Below are 24,658 nucleotides of genomic sequence, written 5' to 3'. Positions count from 1 at the left end.
GGGCATAAAAATTGTTGGCTGGAAACCCACCTAGTGTGAAGCATGAAAAAAGTCGGGAAAGACGTGTTATGCATGAATGAACTTGGTGAAATGTAATACTTTTCAGAGTGTTTATTTTAATATGGCAGTGAAATGTATAGTGAAAATTATTGAAAATGCAATGATGTGTGCAAATGGAACTGCTGCACTGGAAAGAGCAATGCTAATGCTAATGCTACAGTATAGATTGGGCAACTTCTCACTCTTTGGGAAGAGAGCAGGTAAATTAATGGAAACAACTTGGGGTGTTTTATTTATTTATTTACTCCTAATCTATACTATAAACTTTGTAAAATGGTGCTTGTTAATTATATTTTAGATAAATTATTCCTTTATTAAAATGTGTTCTGAACATTTATCTATTTATTTTAGATATTTTTTGCATATTAGTTTATTATTTCTAGTAAATATAGGCTAGGCTAATGTAACAATAAAGCCTTAATATATATACATATTAATATGTTTATTTTTTTCTAATGATAGTGTAAGTATGTCTGTTTTTCTATGTTGAGTGTTAATGTTAATGAATGTCTTTACATCACTTTACATTAAGGTACTAAGCTATAAGGTACTCTTTTATAGCTTACTAACATTAATAAGTCATTACTAAATGGCCCACAGGTGTTCGATTTACATTAAGGTACACTTTCATAGCTTACTGACATTCTTAACTCATTAATAAATGGTTCACAGGTGTTCGCTTTACATTAAGGTACCCTTTTATAGCTTATTAATGTTGGTAACTCAATAACTGGTTCACAGGGGCCCATTTTAAGGTAAATGTTCATAATTTGATAATGTGGATAATAAATAGTTCATTTTTTTTTTTTTTTTTTTGCTATTTTTTTTTTTTAACAGCACATTTTGTTCAGGTCAGTTGGTGTAACCCTCATAATACCTCAATATTCTTGACTCAAAAATGAATCATCCTTAAAAAGTGTATTTGAAAACTTTTTTGAAATAAATTATAAAGTTGTGTACACTCTCATGTATTCAAAGTGCAAGGAAAGTACTTTAATACTAGGGTGACCAGATTCCTGCTTGTGGAAAACGGGACAGCCCCTTCCCAGCAAAAATGAAACTGACGTATCCAGGGGCATAGATTCCGTATCCAGGGGCACAGATCTCCCCCCCCACCCCCCCCACCCCCACCCACCAATAATCAAAACAAGCAAGTACAACCCCCCCCAATATTTATACCATGATCAATGTAAACATGTAAACGTTGCAACCCCCCCAGTGTCGAAGAAAAATCTACGCCCTTGGACATATCCTTACCTAGGCGCAGATCAATGCGAAGTAGAGGGTGCATCTGCATCTGTAACTGTTGTCACCTTGTACTTTTCACTGGCAGCAATTTTTCTCAGTTTGCACTTGTCTTTCAAGAGTTTATTGTAAAATGCAGAGCAGTCCAGTCCAAAATTAAGACGTACAAAAAGCATTTCCTTCATGAGAATGCTTTTCGCTTTTCCATTGCCCATGTAGGCTGCACCGACTTCGCGCAGAATGTTCATACAAAAAAGCATGTGGATGCTGCTAAAAGTAAGTGTGCCACACCAAGTGTTAGTGATTTTATTGTGAAGCAAAGTTCAGAATCTGACAAGGTGCATGCAAGTGAAGGACTTTTTGCTTATCATTCTGTTGTGCACAGCCATAGCTTTGCACATTCATGACCTGAGAAAGGTCTCGCAGGCCAGGCTGGAGGAATCATTCATACCCTCTGACATTAAGAAGCAGTTGGATGCCCTGGTTGAAGCTGGTGACATGTGAGCGGATGATTTATTTTGTGCAGTGAGAAACTTTTATTCAGCATCGGTGAATTAACTCCAAAATTAGAGCCGTTCATTGGAGAACAACGAAAATCTTGAGATGGCCCTACTGAGAGATATCCCAGAGTGGAAAGACATTCAGAGCAGCCTCAAACACTTCTACTCCAGAATCCCTGCTCTCAGTTTGATTGATGAAACCACACTCTTTGATGAGTATGCTTGCGCAAAAAATATTATCACTCATCACATTACATCACTGAGTGGAACATGAACAAGATGGCCGTGTCTGAGAGATGGACAGATGTTTTTTGTGAGCTGGAGAACAAGACCATCAACTTCGGAGTCTTAGCCGTATGCCTGCCTGGGACATCTGCATCTGTGGAGCGTGTGTTCTCATTAATGAATGCAGCATGTACACCGGATAAATCTCGACTCAGAGTAACAGTCATGAAGGCAATGCTTTTCGTACGTCTTAATTTTGGACTGGACTGCTCTGCATTTTACGATAAATTCTTGAAAAACAAGTGCACTGAGAAATTGCAGGCATATGTCATTTGTCCTTGCGTGTTTACATCATGTCCGTAAGCTCAGAAAGAAGGTCCAACTGTGCCATGTGAGTGTCGGGAAGCAGGAAGCTTAGAGCTCCTTGGCAGGAAGCGAGTGCAACAGCTGTTCAGTCTGTCCAGTTTCAGGACAGCAGTGGTGTGACATCACTCTCCCAATGGATTTATAACTGTTTGGCAAAGTTGTTTACATGCTATAATGCTTGGATATGTTTTCTGGTAGGATTGTTGAAGCTTATATTAGTTTTCATGCTTTCATGAATCGACTATTACTCATGTGTATACTGGTGGTTCCCCATGAATGTGTGCTCATCTCAGGTTGGGTATAATGTACTGAATTCATAGCACAGTAATGTAGATTAATTTTATATTGCATATTTCTGCATATTATTTTCATGTTTAATCATTTTATCCCCATCGTTATTGAATCCTTGTTTTGTGTTTTTTTTTTCATTTGTCTTATTGTTTGCAGTGCATATTACGCAGGCCAGGTTCCAGATTAAAATCACTGAGGGTGCTTCTGAAAATAGTGGGGGTGCTCTGTATAAAGTGGAGATGTATCATAATTACAAATGTTTTAAAATATATCAAATCATGTTTAAATGCTACTAAAACAACGTAAATAACAGTTTTTTTATATACAAAACATATATTGCTTCATTTTTTTCACATGATCTGTCGCTGAAAATGACAGCAAAATGATGCGTGTGCAGATTAGGACATACTGATTTGCACAATCATACACGTTTATAAGTTTTTATGCAGCAATCGTGTGTTCACAAACTGCAGGGACTTTTGTGTGTTTGATGGGATTCAAAGAAATCTGCTTGCCAATTTACAGTATTAGACTTACATATTCAGTTGAGCAGAGGTGTGCAGTTGTTTTGGTACAGGGGCCACATCAGTTGTTAAGTAGAACATGGAACATAAAAAGTTTTACATAGTTGTATTTTTTTATCCCAGAAGTAGTAGTGCACTCATGCACTCAGTGAATGATGCACAATTTTCTGAAGTGTATTCTGACTGATGGGACCATTCTGCGATTGCTTTAAGTTTTGCTGCTACTTTTCTATCACGTGTTAGTAAAACTGAATTAAGACTGAGTATCATTATTAATTGTTTATTTTACCATACTTCAATGCAGTGGTAATTTAGTATTCAATTTAACACTCTACATCAGGAGTCTGGTTTAATAGTAAAATAAAATATTCTGAAATTATAGATTCTAAAAGCTTATTTTAATGTTGGCCACAAAGTGGACCCATTTACTTGTTTTAGTCTGAAAACATTATCAGCTCGTTTACACGCTCATGGGTCATGATGTGGGTCTGGTCAATGGTTTATTTGGCATCTCATTCAGCACACAACTGAATAAAACAGGCTGCATGACTCTGATAAATGATTACAGCCAGAGTAACATTTGCATACAGGTGTGAGTGACTTCAGCATTTTACAAATAACACTAAGAACAAACATTATCCACTCTCACTTGGTTTTGCTCAGGTGTCCCCTCCTTGTGCGAATGATGTGAAGATCTATTGGGATTTTACTAAAGTTCATCACTGAAAATGTTTGCTCGCAGACTTGGCACTAAACAGCACACGCAGCCTTACGAATGGACACGGAGTTGCTGCATCACACTTTTCTTTGAGCATAATATTGCACTATTGAGGGCTAAGTATTTTATTTATTTTTTTTCCAAAGAGGAGAGAGAGAGTGCGCACGTACTCGCATATATGGTTGACAGATTGCATAAATTAAGTATGACATAAGGCGAAATATTTCCTATTTGTGCAAGTATAAATCTCTGATTGGGGTGTTGCATCTGTTATCTGGCAACTCTGAGCATACTAAAAGCTTGTGGATGCGTGATAGGTCCCAAAGCCAGATAAATGAAAGATCTAATAAAAAACGGTCATGATAAATCGACCCGCGGGCAGTAGTTTGCTCTGATCTGCAATTGAGGGTGGTCTAAGTTTCGTTTGAGGGTGCTTAACACCCTCAAGCACCCCCGTAGAACCGGGCCTGATATTACGGTTCACTTGCATCGTCCACTGAGGCTGTAGATTGTAATATAAAAATGTAGTGTCTTCAATTGAACTCATATCAGCCAAATCACAATTTTCATCTGTTAAACTGATATGTGTAGTACAATACAAACATAAATGTGTTATGGATAAAACACTTGAATAATCATATTAAAATATAATTAAGCGTGTTGTTTATCTTCCTCAAAGTAATACCTTGGTTATAAATGTTTAAACTAATAACACAATATCAACATGAAAATAACATGTCATGACTCCAGCTGTACTGGTAAAAAACCTCCCTGATCAAAGGCAATGTCCAGGTAACCTCAAACCATGAGATTCATGCTGCACAAGAGGAGTGTCGAATGAATCACAACTCGCATCAAATGTTCCTCCCAAGTTGCATGCAATTTGAGGTTTAACCACAGATGTCGCTAGTGAGCCCAAATTCCGTAGTGCTGCTTTAAATAAATCATAATGAAATAAGCTTGTAATTATTTTACTGAGGAGAGGTGAGGTTTGCATGCAAGAGACACCTTTTAATTACACTGTACTGTACTCTGTTTATTTTATACCAAATAAATCCTCAAATCCAACAGCAAGGAGAGTGCTGGGCTGGCCCTTCCTGATACACAGTACAGACCGGTTATACCAACATCTCAGATAATTTAGTAATTCTGAAAGTAGTTTTATTCTGAAAATTTACTACGAAACTTTGGTTTTTGCTATCACGAAAAATTATAAGAACAAAAAATTCAATAAATACATAAATACATAAAAATAAAATTAATAACCCATTACCAGCATTTAAAAATAAAATTTTCACTATTGAACAACTGAAAAAGTGAGATTGTTCCCGTTTTCTATAAGTTCTGCAAAAAATGTTGTTAGTTTTCGTTTATTTATTTGACTTCTTCTAATGCTAATATTAATACTTACCATTTCTTAGCCACTGGTAATTGGTTACTCTGAAATGTAAAATTATTTACATTGTACATTGATTATCTGTTTGTTGCCTAAGTTCGTCAAGAATGCATGAACACAGAGTGCAAAGAGCGTGTGTATTTTAGTGTGTGGGCTTAAGTAGTGTCATTGTGTGTCAGTATGGGTCATGGTTCTAGAATGGAAACCTGTGAACAGATGTCTGTGTTTGTGCCTGTATGTGTCCTGGGATTCCCATTTATGAGACCACTTTCATTCCAGAATGCAGATGACAGTGCATATCCTCTTTCTTCCACTGGAGGATGCTCTGTGTTCATTAAGCATTCAATGTAGCCATGCACCTCTCAAACTGAGCAGTCAAATACTCTCACGTCTAAATTATGCTTCAGTATGCGATACATCATTATATTTATCATCATCAACAAACTTTGGCGAAAGATCAGAATTTGATCCATGTAGCTGCAAACGTATATTGTGTTTGTGTGTACAAGGCTGAACGCATGTGTATGTCAGTGAGTGAGGGTCCTCTGGTGATGTTCTGCCCTCACATTTCCCAATAGCACCCTCTCAGACACAGTCTAATTCTGTGTCCAGCAGTTTGAACAGTTTCTTCTGTAGGGAAACAAAAGACACATATATACGTGTATACGGTATGTGTGTCTCAGTGTGTGTGTAAACTAATATGTCCACAGCTGGAGGCTCTAGTGAAGGCTGTTCTGACACTGATTAAGCCTCTAGAGGCCATGAAAGATTCGGAAGCTTAAGAGAAAAATATGTGTAGAGGAAGAGAAAAAGAGTAAAAGGAATGAAAGACAGACATGCAGAGAAATGGACAGAGAGAGAAAGAAAGACAGCAGGAGAGAAAGAGACAGACAGACATACAGTTAAAAATGCAGTAGCAAGAGATGGTATTGAAGAGTTTAGTCCAGAAACTCAGCCAACTGTGGCTGACCTGAATGAATGTGGAATGAAGTAACTTTGTTAGGATTATAAGAAAATTTGTGTGCTTGTGTATGTGCCATGTGGTAAGGATGAATTACTCATAACTCCAGAGGACACCTTAGGACAGTGCTGCTCTGCAAAGCCTTAACACAGGAACTTATATGGCTCTGGAAAAAATTAAGAGACCACTCCAAATGTTCAGTTTCTATGGATTTACTATTTATAGGTATGCATTTGAGTAAAATTAACATTTATGTTTAATTCTATAAACTACTGACAACATTTCTCCCAAATTCCAAAAAAATTCCAAAAATATTAAAAATATTGTCATTTAGAGCATTTATTTGCAGAAAATGACAACTGGTCAAAATAACAAAAAAATATGCTGTGTTTTCAGACCTTGAGTAATGCAAAGAAAACAAGTTCATGTTCATTTATAAACAACACACTACTAATGTTTTAACTTAGGAAGAGTTTAGAAATCATTATTTGGTGGAATAACCCTGGTTTTCAATCACAGCTTTCATGTGTCTTTACACGCTTTCCACCAGTCTTTCACATTGCTGTTGGGTGACTTTATGCCACTCCTGGCTCAAAACTTCAAGCAGGAATTCAACAGACACTGGAATGGTACGGCTGCCATACATGTTGAGATGCTGATTTAAGAAACATTTGGAGTGGTCTCTAAATTTTTTCCAGAGCTTTATTAAGTCAAAATAGAGTTATGACCGAAATCTGCTCTTTCAGACTTCGATCTATCCCGTGACAGACAGGTTTGGCTCAACAGCTCAGATCCTGAGCAGGGTATCCACGGGTCATTAAAAAGTATATAAAAGTATTAAAATCAATTTGGTGAAAATTGACACCCTTAAAAAGTATTCAATTACATTTCCCACGGTATACATTTTTTGTTTTAACATTTCCCTCCTTATGAGATAAGGTTGAATGAATTTGTTTATTCGGATATCTTGGTTGCGCAGGGTGATTTTGTATGTCTGTGTAGAAGCTGACACACTTTGAATAATTTGACATCACCCGTTTGATTACACTGTTCTGTGTTCATGATATGCTGATTTCAGAGGTCTCAGAGCGGTTGTAAAAGCAAAGTGCTGCAGATTCACACATTAACACAATTCCATTACAAGTTATTATACAGATCTAACACAGTTTCACAGAAAAGGAGGAGATGACAAAAATCATTTAACAAGATTTGTAACGGGAAACAGAAACAGTGAATGTAAACAGTTAAATAAACACTGCACTTTCCACCATAATAAAGGATATAGGTCAAGTAAATAGGACAGAAATATATTACTACTGTTTAAAGAAAATCTAATCCTCAAAAGAAAAAAATAATTCAGCATTATTTTATAATAATAAACTTGACTGGGACCCACAATTATAATATAATATTATATATTATATTATAATAAATATACAACATAATATTAATATAATATAATAATATAATTTATTATTAATAATATAATAATATAAAATTCAAATGGGTTCCAATTTTATTTATTTTAAGTGAGTGAAGTTGTAGTTGTTGCACATCCTGTTCATTCACAAAAAAATGTTTTAGTAAAAATATATGTGGGTAAAATAATGCTTTTTATTAAGCATACTGTATTGGTGCAAATAACCAATCCGACAAAACAGTAAAGGTTATTACAATAACATTTGACAGCTTTTTCAAACAATGTTCCCAGACTCAAAATAGCAAAATGTGCCATGTGTGGCAAAATGAGGTATGTCATTCAGTTTGGTCTAGCTGCGGTCAGTTCAAGGAGCTTGTTAGTAGTGTTAATGATGCAGTGTCATTTGTGCTCATGTTGATGTGAGCCTCAGTGAGTGCATGAAAAAAACAAAAACAAATGGATGTTCACGTCAGATGATTGGGAGTATGGCATCCAGTCGAGGTACCTTGGGTATAGCAATGAACATTAGCATAAGTTACATTTACCTTTGCTCGGCGAAGAAATTGTGGGCGGATGTTGAGCATGTGTGAAACCAGCAAAAAACTAACTGCAAAGCAACCTCTTTTTAATGCCGCACTTTATATTTTGGGAGAGTGAATTTAAAAAGAAACTTGCCTCTAAAATTATATTGTCAGTTGTGTATGAACCACCCACCAGAGGTCAATGCCAAACCAAGCAACTTCCAACTGGTCAGTGCAGCGAATTCGCCTGACAAGGTTAACCAAACTTGAACTGAGGGGAAAAGTCCATCACACGAAATTCATGATCGTGCCGATTCCCATTGAGATGACTGTATTTCGCCTGCAGAATTTCGTTGAGCGAAGGTAAATGTGGTCGTGCCTTATTTTTACTGAACTTTATTAACTACAGTACTGCGCAAATGTTTTAGGCACTTGTGAAAAATGTTGCATAGTGTGGATGTCCTCAAAAATAATGACATAAATATTTTTCATTTATCACATAATGTCATACAAAGTCCAGTAAACATAAAAAGCTAAATCAATATTTGGTGTGGCCACCTTTGCCTTTAAGACAGCACCAAATCTCCTAGGTACGCATGGACACAGTTTTTCTTGATTGTTGGCCGATAGAATGTTCCAAGCTTCTTGGAGAATTCACCACAGTTCTTCTATCTATTTAGGCTGTCTCAATTGCTTCTGTCTCTTCATGTAATCTCAGACTGACATGATGTTCAGTGGGGGGCTTTGTGGGGGCCATGATATCTCTTGCAGGGCTCCCTGTTCTTCTGTTCTAATTTTTCTATTTGCAAAATTAATGTTTGGAGTCTAACATTTATATTTCCTACTGAAACTCTAAAGCTGAAGATATAAATAACCATCTTAAGACAAATGCTTTTGTGAAACATCTTATGTGCCTAAGACTTTTGCACAGTACTGTATGTCTGCAAAGAAATACACACAGAAGGCATACAGTATCAAACCAGGTCGTCTGCTCTCGCATTAGCTAAGTATAATTTAAATATGGTACTTCATGTCACATCTAGTGGTGGGTAAGTATATGTATGAACACAATGCATTTTGTAGCTGATGTACCCCAAAAGTGATAGGAGTGATGTGCAGGTCTTAAATTTATTTATTAAATGTCTTGAAAAAGATTTTTAAAAGTATTACATTGAAATTGCTCAAATTGGCTGATCATTCAAAAAGCTTTGAAGCCTTTTTTTGTTTAGTTTTTTTGTTTTTTGCTTCAGTGTTGGAATAGTTACTGTGCTTTGGTCTTGTGGGGCAGAGTGGTTCTAAACAGGTTGTGCTTCAGGTCCCCAAATGTACATTATACATCACGTGGCGACCCAACACAGTATAAAATTTGTTTATCGCAGTGGTTCCCAACTGGTTTTGCTTCAGGGTCCAGATTTTACATTGGACTGTGGTGGCCCAGCACAGTACCTAAATAGTTTTTTTGTGCAAAATTGAATTTCAATGGTTTCATGCTTTTGGCAGCCAATAATTCATCACACAAAATACATTTGGTCAGCACAAACCATGTTTATCCTTGTTGTAAGTGAGCCTGTATTTAATGTAGTCTGGGTCATATTTTCTTGTGCCTTGTGTAGGTTTGTTCTTGGTTTTAGAGGACATCACACAACCTGACCCATGTTGGCATCTGCCTTATTTGGCTAGCTTCTGCCAAGAGATAGACGAATTTGCAACAAAATATCATAGAATTTGATTAGACACATGGCCTTTGACAAATACAACAAAAGATGTGGGAAAGGTTATCTCCTTCCTTTTAAAAGATGATAAGCCTATTTTGTTTTATATTTTTTTGTTGGATCCTGACTGTTTGGTAGCATTTTATTATTTGCATTTAGCATTGTGTTTTGCCAGCTGTTGACAACCCTGTCAGAAAAGACCTGCAACTCACCAGTCAAGCACCATTGCCATAGGGCACACAGTATGCAAATAACTGCTACACTTGATTTATCACTATGAAATGTTCTTGCTATTGCTCTCTCACACATTTCTCAATTTCACATTCTCAACTTTTAGCTTTTAATAAGGTAGTATATTATATTGTACATGTCAGTATGTTATACATACAATACACAAAACAATAACAATTCAAATAACAACCAAATGGACAGAAAGAAAAAAGGTCCCAGTAATGGTTGTAAAATAAAAATTCAACAAGATATTTATGGACGTTGTTAATGTTCTATTGTACAGCTATGCACAGACTATTCTTGAATATTTTTATGAATGCAGTGACTCACAGTAGTACTTGTTTCATCTTTTTTCAGACAATTTAGGAAATTTCTCTCTCTCAGCGAATAGTTTAACTGTCTGACAGCAAGCAAAAGTAAAAGAGCATGGGTCAAACACTCACATGTTAAAAAGCTGGAGTTTGATTTTTACAATTATAAACGTCACCACCAACAAGCTACACAAGACTTGCAGTGTAACGAGCTCTAGGATAACTCTAGGATAACCTAGTAATATATCTATATTTTAAAGATATTAATTCTATTGTATTGTGTACTTCATGATTATACTAAAATACAAAAAACTTTCTTTTGTAGCAATTGTAAAAATGGTGAAGAAAAACATTTGATTTGAATACTGAATAGTGCTGTGCTGTATTGTTTAGCAGGCAAGGGGAATTTCTCTTACAAAATTAGAACTAACTAACTAAAAACTAACTAAATTATATATAATTATATTATTGTGTAAGGCTTTGGATTACAGAGGACTGTGTGTGTGTCTGTGTGCTTGTGTGGCCAGTATGACCTTATTAGCAGTTTTAAGAGATGTGTGCACTAAGTCTTAGAAGACCACCAACAGTGAACCTGTCAGAACCCAGCAATCAATACAGACACACACACATACAGTGCTCACGCAGAGTGCCGATTGCTCTCTTTCATCAGCCTACGTCATAAATATCAAAGCTGTCTGTATCAACTGGGTATAACAGCATTGCATGCACACAACACACACACACACACGCTGCCACTTTAGGAGTGACACCATGCCATTCCCTTCCATTGCAGACATCAAGGCATGCCTTTTAATTATTTTTTCTATCTTCAATAAAAAGCAATAATTAAACCATAATTGGCATGCCCTATGCAATTATATAAATGCAAAGACCAGAAAACATCTGTGTGCTTAAAAAGGATAGTTCACCCAAAAATGAAAATTCTCTCATCATTTACTCACCCTCAAGCCATCCCAGATGTGTATGACTTTCTTTCTTTTGCAGAACACAAACAAAGATTTTAGAAGTATATCTCAGCTCTGTAGATCCATCCAATGCAAGTGAATGGTGGCCAGAACTTTGCAGGTCCAAAGAGCACATAAAGGCAGCATAAAAGTAATCCATATGACTCCAGTGGTTAAATCAGTGCCTTCAGAAGTGATATGATAGGTGTGAGAAACAAACAGATTCATTTTTAAGGCCTTTTTTTTCCACTATTAATATCCACTCTCACCTTTCACTTTCACATTCTTCTTCTTTTGTTTGTGGCGATTTGTATACTTCGTGCATATCGCCACTTATTGGACAGGGAGGAGTATTGATAGTAGAGCTCCACATGAAGACCAGCAAAAGAGAAGCAACCCTTTAACGCTCACCTACTCCGCTTCCAATAAATGCTCCTCTGGGGTAAAATCAGCACAGTTACTGTGTTCCTGAGCTTTATCCTTCACATACCATGAACCAGAAACAAATTTTTTCATCAGACTTAGCCTGTGTTGGAGCACAGGGCACACATTTTTGGTATATTCCCATGCTGAATGAATTTATTAATGCCAGAGAACTGATGTTTGGAGACTGATGTCTCCAGATCCACATTGGAACATTGTGTGATACTGTCTGGATTCATTATGTTGCCTTGCACTTTTTTTCTGTTAAGTGTCAGTCTTGGGTGGAAGCATATTGGCAGCTCTCAAGGGAGGGTCTTTCACGTTCAGGGCCTGCTATAAAAAGTAATCTCAGTGTCTAATGCAGCAGCAGCGGTAGAGGTAGAATGTATATATAAAAGGTTGTAGCAGTGATATAATAGTTTCACAACAGTTAGGCTGTGTCTAAAATCCTAGTGAGCTGCCTATCTAGACATTTTTGTGTGTCATAGGCATGCTCTTGATGCAAAGGCTCTAATTGTTCTTAAGAACTGCATCATATGTAGAAAATAACTTATGGCTATGAAGTAGGACTGTGCAATATGGAAAAATAAATAAATAAACCATATCACGATTTTTTGATAGATATTGCGTTTGCGATTTTAATTGCGATTTTGACAATGTTTTACTTATTTACACATTTTATATCTAAAAAACGCATTTTAATGTTCAAAAACACATTTCAGGAGAGAAAAAAAAATAGTCAGTCCTTTCTTTGTACGTTTTTTTTTTTTTTTTCACTTTCCCTTTTTGTACACTGCATTCTGATTGCAGAGTTCACGTCTGTGTGCAAAAGATTTGTACTAATCAGAATAGCAAAGTAAACCTCAGAATTATGAGGACAAAAAATGCATTTGGGGGGTGTTGTTGTTGTGGTTTATGATTTCATTATACACTTTACGTTAATGTTATATACGTTAACACATGCACATGTAACGTGTATTACATTCCAAATTAGGTTTCAAGAAATAACAATTAATATTTTTCACGCATTTGTTCATCTTGGAATTCTTGGTTTATGTTAATTTATACATACAATATTGTTAATTGTTAGTTCTTAATGATGTTACATTATTAATTTTTAATATTAAACTATTAGTGTATGTAGAAATTCACATATACCATGATTAAAAATGGTAATTCGCACCCTGATTGCAAAGCCCTACTATGTAGGCAATAACTCTTTAAAAGCAGAGTCCAGCAATGTCAGTAATGCTAAGTGTATTGTGAAGTTTGTTTTTCTTGTGTGTAACTGATTTCTTGTGTTTAAATGTTTTCTATTGTATTCTATACTTCATCCATTTTTTTCATCCATGCATTTGCTAGATACTTTTATCCAACGCGACTTAAAGTGGATTGAATGTTTACATTTAATCACTATGCATGTTCCCTTGGAATTGACCCTATGACCTTGCTGTTGCTTGCACCATGCTCTTTTATTTGAGCTACAGAATCAATATTAATTTGTGTATATTGACTTGCAATGGAAAGTTCTTCTACTGATATTGAAAAAATTTACTGAATTAAATATTTTCTGTGACCCTTCAATAATTAATTTAAAAAGATAAAAATCAATGCAAACTCAAAACTGTTATGGCCACAAACTGGTTACTCTGGTCACAAAACTGGGAATAATAATAAAAATAAATAATAATAAAAATAAATATTAATATTAATTAATATTATAATTTTCAGTTCTTTAAGGCATTTTGGTACTACATCACCCACACATAGGGGCCTAGGCAAAACAAAAAAGGAATGTGAGAACAAGGACAGATAGACGGGAAAATAACAATAACTACAACATGAGGGAAAAACAACTCAGGAACAGGGAACTTCAGCAAGAACTTCCAGCTACTTAGTCCGCCAGTGTTCATGCTGTATTCCCTCTTTCTCTCTAAACCAGCTGCCCAACTGCTGTTGTAAACCCTCCACACCAAAACAGCTGTCAGTAATTGGCAGTGATAATAACAAAAGCTCTCTCGTTGATGTGGGTGGCCAGGGCAATAGGAGAGTGATCAGTTCCTTCATTGCTTATTGGACACTCTCCCAGCTCTCTTCAGCACAGTTAGCAGTAAAAACAAACCTATAACAATGGCTATGTTCGGAATAGCATACTACACTTACTAATTTAGCAGAATGCAGTATGTGTGCCCAGTTTTCTGTGTTCATTTTGAATACAGATGACTAAATTTATGTTGTGTAGTACACAACAGTGCACACTGTCTTGGGGACTGTATCCCACAAGGCGATGCATTTGTCTTACATTTATATACATATTTATGCATTTTTTTAAATATTTTATTTATCACACATATACAGTGAAATTCTTTTTTTTCACATAACCCAGCTAAGCTGGGGTCAGACATGATACAGCACCCCTGGAGCAGATAGGGTCAAGGGCCTTGCTCAAGGGCCCAACAGTGGCATCTTGGCAGTGCTGGGGCTTGAACCCCCAACCTTCTGATCAGTAACCCAGAGCCTTAACCACTGAGCCATCACTGCCCACTTGCTTTCCAGATGCTTTCATGCAAAGTGACTTGCGGTGCATTTAAGGTATACATTTTAGCGGTTTGTATGTTCGCTGGGAATCGAAACCATGATCTTGGCGATGCTACTGTAGCACCATGCTCTACCAGTTGAATTACTGGAACTCTACAGGATTTGACCTTCCATTTCCACTGTGATGAATGAACTGGAAGATTTTTAACATCTCAGCTAATTTTCAACATCCTTATTTCTAAAATGGAAACTTTGATGCCACATATAAAATTAAACTTTCACATAAAAAGGTCATGTGACATAATAATTTATACGAGATGGCAAAATCATAAAATATTATACAGTTGGCTCATAAGAAAAGGTACGACTTTTAATCCCATATTGACCAACCAATAAACAGGCAGAAATGTACAGTCCGATACAATACAGGCATCAAATTTTAGCTAGCCTCCTATCCAACACTTTATTTTAAAAGAAGAAATGTCTATAAACAAATTTGGCATTCCATATTTATTTATGCAATGCAAATGACCGATGCAGGGTCGGAAATGAACGGGGGTTATTACGTTTTTCGATGGGCTCATCGGCCCATCTCACTTATTCTGCTATCTGTCTGAAAAGCCTCCTCATCTGCCAGAGGCCAAAAGAGTGGGAAGGATGGATGTCATATATTTAATCAGGAATGCGAAATCTCAAAATATAATTTTACCAATTGCTACAATTATCTTAAAAATAATGTTAATATGTTAATTATCTGGATATGTTAAATAACCCTGTTTTTTTGTTTTGTTTTTTCTCTCCCCTTTTTCTCCCCAATTTGGAATGGACTCTAAGTCCTTGTGGTATTGTAGTGACTTGCCTCAATCTGAGTGGTGGAGGACAAATTTCAGTTGCCTCCACATCTGAGACATCAATCCACACATCTTATCATGCTTGTTGAGACATAGGATGTGTGGAGGCTTCATGCCATCCACTGGCACCCACGCACAACTCACCATGTGCCCCACCGAGAGCGAACCACATTATGGTGACCACGAGGAGGTTACCCCATGTGACTCTACCCTCCCTAGCCAATTTGGTTGCTTAGGAAACTTGGCTGGAGTCACTCAGCAGGCCCTGGGATTTGAACTCACAATTTCCAGGGGTGGTAGGCTGTGTCTTTACTCGCTGAGCTACCCAGGCCCCCAAACAACCCTAATGTTAAATAAAATTTAATAATAATACAATAATACGTATACAGAACACTGACCACTTTTACTGTGTGAAATATGTTTGACTAAACTCTTTTTTTATAACAGATAACAGTATTGTTTAATAAGATCCTCATTCCAAATCTGGATAAATGCATTCACCTCCTCCTCTGTTTCACAGCTTTATATTGGTTTTGAAGGCTATATAAACTTAATAGCCAAAGTATTTGGAAATACGTCAATGAGACAAAAAAACAAAAAAAAAACAGGAATGTGTTTAAACACAATGCACATTATACAGTGTAGAGTTCAGGCAGTATGTAATAATTGAAACATGACTTTTGACATTGTAAATTATATATTCGTGAATGAACTGATATTGAATTGAATTAACATTTGGAATCTAATTGAATTAAATCAAATTGGAAAATCAGAGCCAATACCCAGCCCAAAAAATAATAGTCGATGTTGATTTAATTTGATTGGTAACGGCCAACAGTATCTCATTATTCATAGTGAATGAATTTATATTGACGTAGCATTAAAGAATGACAAAAAGCAATTTTATAATGTATGAAAAAGAAAATTCAAAGGGAAAAAAATGCCCCCTAATGGAAAAGTTAATGTCTGACCCTGGACTGATGTATGTCAATAACCTGTAATAAACTTTCCTCAACTCATTTCAATCCCTGATGTTTTCTTTCTTTCATGGTACGAAGAAGTTATTTTCTTTTTAAAAGCATGATTAGGTTTAGGTTTAGGGTTTGGGTAAGGGGTTAGACTTTATAGTTAGGGATTCAGCTTAGGAAAAATCATAATAACAGTTCGTTGGTTTGTTTCTTTTTCTCAATGGGAGTAAAGGTCACACAATTTGTACAAACGAGTTCTTGCGATTTTGCCATCTCTTACAATTATTAAGACTTGTCATATGACTGGGTTGATCTTAAATGTTAATAGTTGCATAATGCACAATGTTTCACATAAAAAAATAAAATAAAAAAAGGAAGCAGTACACAGTATTTACATCAGAAATTATCTATAAAATTAAACGCATAAGCAATTGGACACCAAGACCCATATAGGCTGCAATGGGCACAATTAATTAGAGATCATGATTGACAGCAGGTAGAGGGCATGTCATGTGTAGCTCTTAGTGTACAAGAGATGCATTTGAGCCTTTATATTTGTAATTGTTAAGGAATAACAATTTATATCATATAACTTTGTGTGTATGTTCGTGTATTTTTGTGTGTGTATGTTCGTGTATTTTTGCATTAGCTTTTGTTCACTGCTTGTGTCCTTCCTAAACCAGAGTAGTTTGGCTACTAAGAATGTCATGTCTAGTTTGTGTGTGTGAGAGTGATTTACAGTGGTGTGGTGTCAGTGCGAGAACTGTTTCTGAAGATGACGTACCCTTCAGGGCTTCCTCTTGGAGAGCATGTTTGATGATGTGGTGTGTGAAATGTTGGCACTTTTTTACTCTGTCTTTTAAATTTAAAGGTAAAAGAACCATAAGTAACAGACAGAAAGCGCGACGAAGAGAGAGAGAGTTGTCAGAAAGATATGAGATATATTGTAATTAATCACAACCACTAACAGTTCTGTCTGTACAGCCAAGGTTGCCTCATAAAATACAGGTTTCATAGCCACAGACAGTGCTGTGATTCTTTGCATTTTGGGGCGCTATTTTAAGAGCGCTAGCATTAAGCGCAGCGCTATGTCATAAGTGCAAAGTCAGTGGGCATGGCCATGAAATTTCGGCATTTTCGTGCAAGCATGTGCTAAGTCTAGGCACAAGTAGGTTTGGCGAAATCGCCCGCGCAATGCGCAAATGGGCTGGATTAAGTGTTAAGATTACCCTGTCAAGCACCAGCGATATAAACAAAGACAGCACATCCATAAGAAGTTGGTAGTGTAAAAAGACTGTATGCAATGAATTAGCAGAATAGAAAATGTGCTTTAACTGCGTCCTTGATGAATTTCAGGCATATTTCTATGACAGCAACACACTCCATTTTTACGCATAGAAAATGCGATTCTCTTCTGAATTTGGATGTACGCTCAGGTAAATTATAGGGAATGTAATATTATTAATAATTTTCATCTGCTGACACACAATCATGGCTAGTATTAACAGTGATAATATCGGCACACACTTCACTGCTACTGGTCGATTCTGATTTAAAAAACTTAAATTCATGTATACAAACAAGAAAAAAATTTACAAAAATATTTCTAAATTCAAATTACACTTTAAACGGAATGAAAATATAATCAAAATAAGTGGTACAAAAATCATACCCAATACATTTAAGTGTTCTCCTTCTTTAATACCAATAAAAATAAAATAAAAAATAATTGAAAAAATAAACAATGACCTCAAGAAAGTTTAATACAAAACTCAAGCGATTACCCCTGAAAAATTGCGATTGTCAGGGACATTATTTGATGTTCTGTACTTTCAGAATTTGGACATGAACTTTATTACCACCTTCTGGTGGAATCTCCAAACTGCAAATGCAGGAACTGAGCTTGAACTTTGCGCTGAGTTAAGAAGTGGTATTGAAACGTATTAGCGCAATAACCTATTTCTCCGGAAAATAGCAAAATTGCGCTTTGCGCCACTTCATTTACATACAATACACCCACAGTTTGCGTGCATACACCCACAATAGTGCAAACACTCTCACCCACACCTACTTGCACTTTGCAACGGAGACTTAGAATTAGCACTCACGAAAATTGGATAAGATGCGCTTTGCACACTCCCGAAAATAGAGCCCTTGTTCTCCATAAAACGGACATTTTACCGGTGTATTTATACATTAAGACATTAGTAGTTTTTTATTTACTCTTCACTTTAAAGGAATGTTCCAGGTTCAATCGACAGCTTTTGAGGCATAATGTTGATTACCACAAAAATTAATTATGACATGTTTTCTCCTTTTTAAAAAAAAAAACAAAAACAAAAATCTTTGTTCCAGTGAGGCACTTACAATGGAAGTGAATAGGGGCCAATTTTTGAATGATAAAATACTCACTGTTTAAAAAATATAGCCACAAAACATTAAGGATATGCATGTAAACATTATTTTAGTGTGATAAAAATCACTTACAAACCTTTTCTGTGTAAAGTTATAGCCAATATTACAACTTTGTTACCATGACAATGTAATGTCAACAAACCCTAAAACCCTAAAATGACAGTAAAAATGACCATTTGAACAACTTTACAGCTCAAATAATACATGAGTTTTAACAAAAGAATTAATGCATTAGTGCTTTTATAAAATTATAGGTTTCACATTTCTGTGTTTAAGCCCTCCAAAAACTGGCCACATTCACTTTCGTGTCCCCATTTACTTCCATTGTAAGTGCCTAACTGTAACCTCAGTTTTTGCTTTTTTTAAAGAAAAGGAGAAACGAGTCTAAATAAATTTTTGTGGTAATCAACATTATGTCACAAATGTTGTCGATTGAGCTTAACTTGTATTGAACCCGGAACATTCCTTTAAGCCAGTGCCAAAAGTCTGGCAGGGAATTTGGGTCGATGTAAAGCAATGAAACTTTAAAGATTTTTAGTATAGGACACACACACACACACACACACACACACACACACACACACACACACACACACACTCAGCTTATCTCAGAATACAGCAGAGAATAAACATGTCAGATTTGTACGAGTCAACATGTACAATGAAATAATATATTTTTTAAACCCATGAGTTGTCAAGACTGTTAGAAAGAATGTGTGTGTGCTTGTAAGATTACCTCTGTCAATTTTTTTCTCTGTAAGTCTACACTGCTTCACTAAACTGAGTTTACAGAACAGACAGGCCTGATCCGAGCGGAGGATGACAAAAAATTCCTGAAAACTCTTTTAATATGGGACCAATCTCTCATTTTACATGACATAAAAACCCTTCTGACCTTTTTTTTTTTTTTTTTGCATTGTTTTATGCTCTCTCTCTCTCTCTCTCTCTCTCTCTCTCTCTCTCTCTCTTAAATTAAGGGCTGTGAATTTAGTTTTACTTGTTAAGATCAGCTTGTTTGCGGCTCAGAGATTTCACCAGTGGTGGAAATGAGAATGAGCTTGTCTGAGAGATGACAGGGCAGACATGGGCATAAATACAGACACCCAAGAAGGAAAAATAAGAAGATATGAAAAAATGAGAAACAATTATGCACAGGGAGAGTGCCAGCAGGGAGCCATCAGACAGATAGAAAGACAGAAGACAGACAGACAAGGAGGCAGGTGAAAAGCACAGTTTAAGAAAGGGCAGAAATGCTCTGACAGGAGAGAGTTATTATCTTGGAAAAGTAGAGTAAAACAGGGAGAGTGAGCGTAAGAACATGGAATAGGATGGAGGGAGAAAGCTTTTCTGTAATTCAGTAATGAGATCAGATGGAGAGAGACCTTTAAACCTTAAACACACACACACACACACACACACACACACCTGGAATGCTCACTCAACCTGACGGAGAGTTTTAAGCTTACAGCTTTGAGACTGGACACACGCCAAGCTCATTACAAACAGAGCCCCCTCACACCCCCCGTGTTCTTTCTCTCCCTTTCACTTTTTCTCTCTTGTCTCTCACTATCTGCTTTTAACAGGTTACACCCTCTCTCTGCAGGAGGAACCTTTGGCCTCCACAACGATGAGTTCTGTAATGGATAAAGCTAGGCTTACACATGCATGCACACACACACACACACACACACACACACACACACACACACACACATACACCTTGGTTCCAATGAAATCAGAGGGAATCATGCTCCTGTAATACAGCTGGTTGTCCCTATGTCCCTGAAGCACTGCAAGGAATACTGCACTATGCAATGCTGTCAGCTTGAAAACTGTAAGCAATATCCCTCCTTGACTCATTATTTGATTAGACAGTTGAGACATTTTTACACACAATTAAACTAAAAACAACGTGGCATACTTTTTAAAATCTTTTTCAGTGCATAATGTGTGCTGTTTCACACACTACTATAGTGTACAGTTGTTACTGGCAGTACACTAGTATTCCATTCTGAACATATAGTAGCAATTTTGTTTACATATTTTATATATTTTATTTAGAGAAAATTTTTATCAAAGTTTCAAAGTGAACTTTTTTAGATGATAACTGGACCTGCTCACTTTTTCAGCCATCCTGGTTCAAGAAATATTTTTCCCATAAAAACTTTTTTCCATAGGAATTTCATAAAATCCTTCTTAAAAGAGTTCTAAGTTATGAACCAAACCAGCCAGCTCTGAGGTCAGTCACAACATTACAAATTTGATTTGAAGCTAAATTTAAAAAAAAAGCATGCGATTGTCTCCTTCACATTGGAAGTGAGTGGTCGCAACTAATCTTGTATGACGTGCTTCGTTGGGCAGGATTCTCTGATTGATGGCTCTGTCTCTGGATCATAAGTAGTGTTGTTCTTCAGAAATTGTGCTATCCAAAGTTGAAATAATGCGAACTGATGGCTTCAACAGTTTATACCATCGATTAACAACGCTGGAGCTCATAGGGCTATCTTCAAAGGTTTATAAGTTATCATTAAAAATCAATTCTCCTATGGAAAAAATAAATGGTATATTTACTTCCGAAACCAGGCTGTCCGCGACATCCACGACAGCTATCTGCGACCCTGGTCTGTGGACCACCTTGAACTTAAACGGCTGAAGAGCCAGATACCAACGGGTGATATGTGCATTGGTATCCTTCATGCGATGGAGCAACTGGAGCGGGGCGTGGTCCGAACAGAGGGTGAAAGCCCATCCCAGGAGTTAGTAGCGAAGGGTGAGGATCATCCACTTGATGGCCAGACACTCCTTCTCAATGGTGCTGTACCTCGCCTCTCTTGCCGAGAGCTTCCGACTGATGTACAGCACCTGGCGCTCCTCCCCCTCAACCAGCTGGGACAATGCGGCTCCCAACCCCCTGTTAGATGCGTCGGTCTGCAACACAAAAGGGAGAGAGAAATCAGGAGAATGTAACAATGGCCTGCCACAAAGCGCAGCTGTCACCTGCATAAAAGCCTATTGGCATGGCTCCTTCCACTGGACCAGGTCTGGGGCTCCATTTCTATTGAGATCAGTCAGCGGGCTGGTGACGTCTGAATAATTAGGCACAAACCTTCTATAGTAGCCAACCAGCCCCAGGAACTGTCTCACCTCCTTTTTGGTCTTAGGTCTCAGGCAGGCTGCAATAGCGGCGGTCTTATCAATTTGGGGACGCACCTGCCCGTGGCCCAAGTGGAACCCCAGATACCATACTTCCACCCATCCAATTGCACACTTCTTAGGGTTTGCCGTGAGTCCCGCCCATCGCAGCGACCTCAGAACAGCCTGCAGATTCTGCAAATGCCGCTGCCAATCATTACTGTATATAATGATGTCATCCAGATAGGCAGCGGCGTAAGCAGAGAGCGGTCGGAGGACTCAGCCCATAAGGACCTGAAACATAGCTGGGGCCCCGAACAAACCAAATGGAAGGGCCACAAATTGGTGTAAGCCAAACAGTGTGGAAAAAGCAGTTTTCTTGCGGTACATTGGCGTTAAGGGGATCTGCCAATAACCCTTTGTCAAATCCAGTGTCGCGTAAAAGCGAGCCGCACCCAACCGATCGAGTAGTTCATCAATGCGAGGCATTGGATACGGATCAAATTAAGACACCGCACTGACTTTCCTATAATCCACACAGAACCGGACTGAACCATCGATCTTCGGAACCAGCACCACCGGGCTGGCCCAGTCACTATGGGATTCTTTTATTATCTCCATATTGAGCATGGCCTTAATCGGCTTTTAAGTTCACCTCCAGCCCGAGCTCCTCCCTCTCCAGAACCACCATCACCAAAGACATGGGGACTGCCTCCCTCCATGGTTTTAAGAGGTTGAGGTGGTAAATTTGCCATGCTCCACCCCATCCATTCGTATAACCTCTTAATCGACTTCCCCAACTCCCCGTGTGACCTCAAAAGGCCCTTGCCACTTTGCGAGTAATTTAGAGCTTGATGTAGGTAGTAATACAGGGACTTTATCTCCCTGTGTAAATTTCTGTAGCCAAGCTCCCCTGTTATACAGCCAGGACTGACGTTCTTTAGCCTGTAGCAAATTCATCAGTGATAGCTGGCCCAATGTGTGGAGCTTTGCTCTCAGGTCAAGAATGCATTGAATTTCATTTTTACTGTTTGAAGGTCCCTCCTCCTAATTTTCCCTCACGACATCTAAGACAGCACGTTAATTCAAATGGGGAGAACTTGCGGGACCTCTCAAACTGCGAATAACAGGGGTTCAGGCCACTTATCCCAATTCCAAGCATCTTCGTGCACAAACTTACAAATCATGTTTTTCAGGGTTTGATTAAACCGTATGACCAAGCCGTCCATTTGTGGGGGTACATGCTTGTCCGAATCAATTTAATATTCAATAATTCGTACAGTTCATGTAGTGTACGTGACATAAATTTTGTTCCCTGATCAGTGAGGATTTCTTTCAGAATCCCCACTTGGGAGATGATTCTGAAGAGTGCCTCCACAACACTGCATGCTGAGATGTTGTGCAGATGCACTGCTTCCGGATATCACGTTGCGTAATCCACCAGGACCAACACAAAGTGATGCCCACATGCTGTCCGTTCTAATGGCCCGACGAGGTTCATGCCAATTCTTTCGAAGGGAACCTCGATCAACGGAATGGGGCACAATGGCGCTTTTGGGGTGGCCGCTGGATTCACCAGCTGAAAGCTGCACACCACCTGTGAACATCCCTGTGAATTTCCTGGCCAACAGAAATGGGCCATCAGATGGTTTAGTGTTTTTTTCCTGCCCCAAGTGACCCGCCATTGGATTATAATGAGCCGTCTGGAATAATATATCTCGACGGCTCTTCGGTACTAACAATTGTGTTGTATCCTCCTTTGTTTGAGCTTCCTGCGTCACTCGATACAACCGATCCTTAATAATTAAAAAATATGGATATGCAAGTGTAATGTCTGGCCGGAGGCGTTGACTATCAATCACTTTCACTTGATCAAAGGCGTGCCTAAGGGTCTCGTCTCGTCTCCACGGCCCTGGCTCCGCCTCCCCAGCCAGCAAGTCACACACCACACACCTATACATTTTGTTGCAGGACCCATCCACACACATTCCCCTTAATGAGTTAGTAAATGCCAGGAGGCGGGAATTAACCCCAGCCTCGACACTATATTTTTGTTCCCAAAATTTAATAGTGACTGTCACTACAGAGTAATTTTTAATATAAGCGTGCACACACCTTACCTTCACCCACCAGCTTGAACCAAGCTTTGGTGAATGGAGGTTTGATTACAACCTGGATCCACCAAGGCTTTATATGTACCCCACTTAATACTCACAGGAATCCGGTACGCTCCTGCTTGATCGGGGGCGGCCTGTGGCGCGTCGGGGACCCAGACCAATGTTTCCACCTCCATCGTGGAGCATCGGTCCTGGAAATGCCCAGGACCCCTGTAGCTCCAGCAGACCAGCCCAGACTTCATGCCCACACCCTGGGCAGCGGATTCACCAGCCTGTGGGGGAGAGTGTAGAGGGTAAGGGAAAGCCAGCAGGATGAACGGAACTAGGGACCAGGGAACGTATTGGGGGAAGGAATTCCCCATTTCCGGGGAACAGGAACAGGATGGGAGGAAGGGGAGGGAAGAGAAGGAGGGGTGATGGGGAGAGAGAGAGTGAGAGAGATAGAGAAGGATCTTGGGGCTCACCAACTCCCGAATACGCTGCCTATTGATCCTCTGCCAGCTGGATGGCCATTTGCAGCGACGCTGGGCGATGGCACTGGACCCACTCCGCCATCCCTCTCCATATGATAAACTGCTCCAGTACCACCAGATCGATCATAGTCCCAACGTCGCGTTGCTCAGCCAGGAACCACATCTGGCAGGCGTCTCGGAGTTGCTGGGCAAAGGCAAACATGCGGCTGTGCTCGCCAAGGGTCAGTGATCGGAAGCGTTAGCGCTGTTTCTCCGGTGTCCGGTCGACCCTCTGCAGGATGGCTTTCTTTAGATC

The 24,658-nt window shown here is 38.3% G+C and overlaps 1 protein-coding gene across 1 annotated transcript in view; it reads right to left on the bottom strand.

Annotated features, from left to right (window-relative positions):
- Positions 1-24,066, bottom strand: part of LOC127410806 (E3 ubiquitin-protein ligase NEURL1-like) — a 41,895-nt gene extending 17,829 nt beyond the window's left edge. The window contains exons 1-2 of the mRNA XM_051646013.1: positions 23,989-24,066; positions 21,463-21,569 (exon numbers count right to left, since the gene is read on the bottom strand). Coding sequence (XP_051501973.1) covers positions 21,463-21,569; positions 23,989-24,066 — 185 coding nt within the window. The remainder of the gene's footprint in view (positions 1-21,462; positions 21,570-23,988) is intronic.
- Between the last annotated feature and the right edge of the window lie 592 nt (positions 24,067-24,658).

This window comes from Myxocyprinus asiaticus, chromosome 20 (genome assembly GCF_019703515.2).
Source record: "Myxocyprinus asiaticus isolate MX2 ecotype Aquarium Trade chromosome 20, UBuf_Myxa_2, whole genome shotgun sequence".
Taxonomy (NCBI): domain Eukaryota; kingdom Metazoa; phylum Chordata; class Actinopteri; order Cypriniformes; family Catostomidae; genus Myxocyprinus; species Myxocyprinus asiaticus.
Note: the sequence above shows the minus strand (reverse complement) of the source record. Positions and strands in the feature narration are given on the sequence as shown.